Source organism: Nyctibius grandis, chromosome Z, assembly GCF_013368605.1.
Source record: "Nyctibius grandis isolate bNycGra1 chromosome Z, bNycGra1.pri, whole genome shotgun sequence".
NCBI classification, from domain to species: Eukaryota; Metazoa; Chordata; class Aves; order Nyctibiiformes; family Nyctibiidae; genus Nyctibius; species Nyctibius grandis.
This window is the reverse complement of record NC_090695.1, coordinates 60,939,495-60,945,261: the sequence shown is the minus strand read 5'-3', so window position 1 is coordinate 60,945,261 and position 5,767 is coordinate 60,939,495. Positions and strand designations below refer to the sequence as shown.

The following is a 5,767-nucleotide window of genomic DNA, read 5'->3' as shown; positions in this document are numbered from 1 at the left end:
GCGCTCCGGCTCGCTCCCGTCGGCGAGCCCGGACCTGTCTTTGGGGTTTCTCTGGGGTTCGGCTTTGTTTTAGGGTTGTTTTTTAATTTCTCTATGTTTTTCGGAAGCGCAGCGCATCGCACTGCAGTGCTGCAGAAGCCCCCTCCGCCAGTCCAGCCGGCACCCAGCGGCAGCCCCTTCCGTGCCGCCGGCCCCGCACCGCGCCGGGCTCCGCCGCGGGAAGCCTCGACGCCGCCGGTCCCGCCGGCGGGCTGCTCCCCCACCGTCCTGCGGGCCCGCCGCCGCCCGCCCCCTCCCCAGGTCGGTCGGCACCCTGCGGTGAAAAAGTCCGTTCGCCAAAAAAAAAAAAAAAAAAAAGTCCATTATGGGCACAAACCAGGGCGGGTAAAGGGCCGCGCCGTCGGGGCGCACGTCAGAGCAAGGAAAAAAAATAAAAAAAAATAAAAAAGAGAAAAAATTAGAAATAAAAAAACAGGAGAGACGAGAAGAGAGAAAGTAAGAGATAAGAAAGAGGCGACGGCGGCGCAGCCCGGGTGCCGCCCCGTCCCCTCTCCCTCCTCTTTCTGCCGGCAGCCGCGGGGGCGGGCAGCCCGGCCGGTGTCAAACCCCACCGGCGCTCAGGCCCCACACGAGACCGGGATTCCCGGTTCCCACGGGGCGGTGCGGGCGGTGCGGGGGGTGGGGAGGGGGTGCGCGGTGCCGCTGCGGCGCCGTCCCCCCCCCTCCCTCACACCCGCTGCCGAAGGTGCGCGAGACGCCGCGGAACGCGCGGGCATCCCCGACTTGCTCCCCCCCTCCCCCCGCGCTGGCGTCAGCGCCCCTCTACGTCATGCGAGCGAGCGGCGGCGCGAGGGGCGGTGGGGCGGGGCGGGGCGCGGCGCGGGGGCGGGGCGGGAGCCCCCCTCTCCCTCCTTTCCCCCTCCTCGCCGCGCGCTCGCGCACCGCCCCCTCTCCCCACGTGTCAGTTTGTTTTCGCCGTCGCCGCGGAGACGGTGGGCGGGGCTAGCGCGAGGTGAGGTTATAAGAAGGGCGGCGGCGGCGTGCGGCGGGTAGTTGCCGAGCGGGGCGCGGCGGCGGCAGAGCGTGGGCCGGGTAGGCCCCTCCCTCCCTCCCCACTGGAACCACCGCGCCCAGTCCGTCCCGCCCGGCTCCCCCATGGCCTTGGCTGCCTGGGAAGCACCTCGCGCCGCCGCCCTGCCGGTGCCCGAGCCGTGTTGCCGGGCGGCGGCCGCCTCCCCGCGGCGCCGCTAGCGCCCTGCGTCCCGCTTACCTTCGTCTCCGGCAAAGCACCGAGGAAGTGTGCTCCCGCGGCACCACCCCGGTGGCGCTGGGCCGGCTCTCCGCGGCTGGACGGCTCGTCCGTGCCACCTCTCCTCCCTCTTCTCCTCGACGGCGCTTGGGACGACGGCGGCGGCAGCAGCTCCGCGTGACGCCCCGGCGCGGATGCGGTGGGTGCCGAGCGCGGCCCTCGGCCCCTGCCGTGCCCGCCTCCGTCCCCGCCGCTGCCGCCTGACGCCGCTGTGCTCTCCCCGCCCGCAGGCAGCCCCCCGGCGAGTGCGAGATGGCGCTCAGCGGCACGCTCCTCCCCTCCATCGCCACCTTCGCGGCGGGCGCCGCGGGCCGCGAGAAAGCGGCGCGGCCCGCGGGCCCCGGCAACGTGAGTATCGGGCGGCGCGGGCTGGCCGGGACGGGGCCGGGGCGGGGGCGGCGGGGGCCGGCCGGGGCGGGCGCGGCGCGGCGGCGGGCCGGGGGCTGAGCCGTGCCCGTCTCCCCGCAGCGGTGGCGGGAGGAGCTGTCGCAGGTGAAGCGGCCGCCGCCGGCGCTGGCGGCGCGGCCCGTGGAGGCGCCGCCGTCGGAGCTGGAGGCCGCCGCCGCCCTGGGGACTCGCCGCGACGCTGAGGAGTTCAACGAGCTGCTGGACTTCGACTTCATCCTCTCCAACTCCCTCATGCACCAGGAGCCCGCCGCTGCCGCCGCCGTGGTGGTGGCCCCCGCCGCCGCCCCGGCCCCCACCGCCACCTCCTGCCCCGCCGGGCCCTTCGCCTACCCGCTGCCCCGGCCCGAGCCCGCCGGCCTCCTCTACGGCGGCGGCAGCCGCGAAGGGGGCCCCACTGCCGGCCCCGCCACCCCCTTCAACTTGGCCGACATCAACGACGTGTCCCCCTCGGGAGGCTTCGTGGCTGAGCTCATGCGGCCCGACCTGGACCCGGTGTACCTGCCGGCGCCGGCGGCGCTGCCGCCCCTGGGCAGCCTGCAGGGTAAGTTCGTGGTGAAGGCCGTGGGCGAGTACAGCCATCCGGGGCTCAGCCCCAAGAGCGGCCCCCCGGCTACTGCCCCGCCGCCCGGCACCGAGGGCCCCGGAGCCCCCTACAGCCCATTGCCGCGGATGTGCTCCAAAATCAAGCAGGAGGCTGCCCCGCCGTGCACCATGGCCCCACCACCACCGCACGGGAGCGGCCCCCGAGGAACCCCCCAGCACGACTTCTCCCTGGGCCGCCAGCTGCCCACCCGGACTACGCCTTCTCTGGGGCCCGAGGAGATGCTGAGTACCAGAGACTGTCTCCCCACGGCCCCAGGGCTGAGCCACCCTCCGCTGCCACTGCCCCCGGGGTACCCCCCGACCCCTGGTTACCCCACCTTCCTGCCCGAGCAGCTGCAGCCCGGCACGCTCCAGTACCAAGGTGAGTCCTTGTGCTTCAGCAGCGGGTGTGCCAGGGCACCCGCTTTGGCGCTGGCTGGGGGAGCGGTGTTCACTCCTCCCTGTCTGCCTTTAGAGCTGATGCCACCGGGGAGCTGCCTGCCTGAGGAGACCAAGCCCAAGAGGGGACGCCGGTCATGGCCTAGGAAAAGGACGGCAACACACACCTGTGACTACGCAGGCTGCGGCAAAACCTACACCAAGAGCTCTCATCTCAAGGCACATCTGAGAACCCACACAGGTTAGTCCCAGGGTGGGGTCAGTGGGATCCCCTGGCTTGAAGGACATGGGATGCGCCCCTCAGACAATGAAGAGGGGGGAGCACAGGAAGGGGGCTAAAAGTGAGTTGTAACCTTTCTCTGCTGGGTGTCTGGGCTTTTTTTTCCTCTCCCCTTGGCTACATGAAGTCCTGTGCAGTTGTTGCTTATTGGCTCGGCATTTTGCTTAATGGTTCAGAATGACTCAGATGTGGGAGTGGGTGGGTTTCTTGCCAAGGCAAAGTTTGTTTTCTTCTCTCTTGCTAGGTGGCTAGCTAATTAGCAGGTAGTTGGAAGTCAGCTGGGATTTGTTGCTCTAGATGTTGTTGGCCCACTTCTCAGAAGGGAGCAGACCTCTCTCTAAGATACTGCTTTCTTTGCTTGTGGTTAAATGCTTTGCACACATACCCGTCTTGTCTTGGCTTGTTCTAGTGCAAGAGATCGTGCACCTCTGCAAGCTGCTGTTCCCTTTCCAAGGAAACTGATGAGCCCCTTGCAAGTGGGGCTTTCAGTTGTGTCAGTGGCACTGATGGGGTGCCTTGCCTACATGTGGGACCACATCTTCCCCTGCACTAGCACCAAAGAGGCAGTGTTTAACAGTTGATTGGTTACTGCTAGAATTCGGATAAAATCTGCCAAAGTGTGTATATGAGCTGAGTTCAGACTTTAACCTTGCAGCTGAGTGTGGTTGCAGTAACTGAGCTTGTGAAAGCAGGTACATTGTGAGTGGTTTTGCCAGTGCGGGCATTCTGTAGCAGTGATTAAATAACCTGGGAATTTGCATAATTTAAATCCCTGGATTGTGAACTTGGTGCAAAACTTCCTTCTGAAGAGGAGACGGGAAAGGGAGAAACTACTCTACTGGTAGAGCACTAGTTATGCTACATCTTCAGCTAATGGCAGTGGGGGGAAAAAAAAATTGGTCAAGTGAACAGTACTTGCCATCTGTCCTGAGCCGGTCAGCACAGTTTCCAGTATGTGTAGGACAAGGAGTTCATATTTGTCAGGGAAAGTCATCTTGCCAGTCAACAGTGACTTTGTTACAGTCAAGACAGTAAGACTAAGTTCTTAATCAGGCTGAGCTAATGAAAACAGTTTCCAGCTGTCTTTTAATTCTTGGAGACCTACAGTTATCTAAATACATTATTTCTGGTTGCTATTTGATCATATAACATTAGCTAGCAAAAATATACTCTGTTATTATCTGAACTTGTGTGTTCTGAAGCCGTATGTGCAAGCCAAGTAGTGGAAATGAGTATTTCAGTGAAGATTTCAGTGATGTCAGTGTTTTATAGTACCTCTACATCTTGAAAAGACAGTCTTGCTCTGTTAGTCTTTGTAGGTTGCTTGCAACTGCTTTAAGAAGTTCATTGCATTTTCTTTGATGTTGCCCCTTTTCCTTACCCAGGACAATGTGTGTTGGTGCTTCTTGAAAGAAAGGTGTTAGAAGTAGTAGCCACAAAAAAAACCCTGACTGACAATAATGTTCTATTTTATATTTTTTTTAAAGGTGAGAAACCTTATCATTGTGACTGGGAAGGCTGTGGATGGAAGTTTGCCCGATCAGATGAACTTACTCGTCACTACAGAAAACACACAGGCCATCGCCCTTTCCAGTGCCAGCGGTGTGACAGAGCGTTTTCCAGATCGGACCACCTCGCCTTACACATGAAAAGGCACTTCTAATGGGAAGCAGTGGATCTTTCCCCAGCTGCCGTAGAGATTCAGTATTTACAGCACAAGGACTGTCTTCCGCAAGACAGGGACAACAGCGTTTAAGCACTACGGATTATCAAGGTGAAGTCTACCAAAGAGTGGAAAAGAGGGATAATTGCATACAGACATTGCAACTTTTTTTTTATATATATACATTTAAAAGAAAAGAGAACCAAAAACATTGGGGTCAATGACTGGATCTTCTATCATTCCATTTGTAAATCCAACTTGAATTATTTCCGGACTACAAAATGCCAAGGAGTGACTGGAAGTCACAGATATCAGGGTTAAACAGACTGTGTGTAGTTCGGAGGGTGGGGATATTACACAGGGAAATGACATTCCCTTAATTTTTTTTCAATGCAATATTAGATGTAAATGTCATCTTGTACTTTCCTTTTTTTTTCCTTCTAAAAGCCATTAAAATGTTAAAAGAGGAGGAAAAAAATCAGGTACAGAATTATATTTTAAAAGCCTGTTTCATGGTGCTTAGTGACTGTTGGTTCTAGAGGTACCAAAAACCGGAAGCCAAAGTTCTCAAACTGCTGCATATCTGACAAGGAACTATTTTTGTCTTCTGATCACTGATTATGACCTAAATCAGGTAAATAAACCTGGTTTATCTTATTTTCTTTAAAAAAACTTTATGCAGACAGTCTGTAATGCACTGTGGTTTCGATGTGCAATAGTTTGTACAATGGTTTATTCCCAAATATGCCTTAAGCAGAACAAATGTTTTCTATATAGTTCTTTACGTAATAAATATGTAATATAAATTTAAGCAAACTTCTATTTTGTATATTTGTAAACTGCGAAGTAAAAATGAACATTTTGTTGAATTTGTATTTTGCATATTCAAGTGGAAAATAAGTTTTAAATAAACCTATAATATTTTATCTGAATCACTGTCCTAATTTTCTTTGTGCGTGGGTATGTCCAAAGAAAGTTTATTAAGGATTTGGTAGTGGTTGAGTTTCCCAAGGAAAGGGGAGGGGGGGAAAGGGGGGAGGGGGGAGGCCATGGTGAAGGCTTGTAGTCTTGAGAGACTGCAAGATAGGATGCTGTAAGTGCAGTACTGATGTGAGACATCTTCCTA

General features: G+C 57.2%; 1 protein-coding gene across 1 annotated transcript; it reads left to right on the top strand.

Moving 5' to 3' along the window:
- Positions 1 to 1,110: 1,110 nt before the first annotated feature.
- KLF4 (KLF transcription factor 4) lies at positions 1,111 to 5,493 on the top strand. The gene is made up of 5 exons (XM_068422681.1): positions 1,111 to 1,448; positions 1,540 to 1,657; positions 1,778 to 2,681; positions 2,775 to 2,939; positions 4,466 to 5,493. The coding sequence occupies exons 1-5, from the start codon at positions 1,444 to 1,446 to the stop codon at positions 4,639 to 4,641; spliced, it is 1,368 nt and encodes a 455-aa protein (XP_068278782.1). The 5' UTR covers positions 1,111 to 1,443; the 3' UTR covers positions 4,642 to 5,493.
- The last annotated feature ends 274 nt before the right edge of the window (positions 5,494 to 5,767 follow it).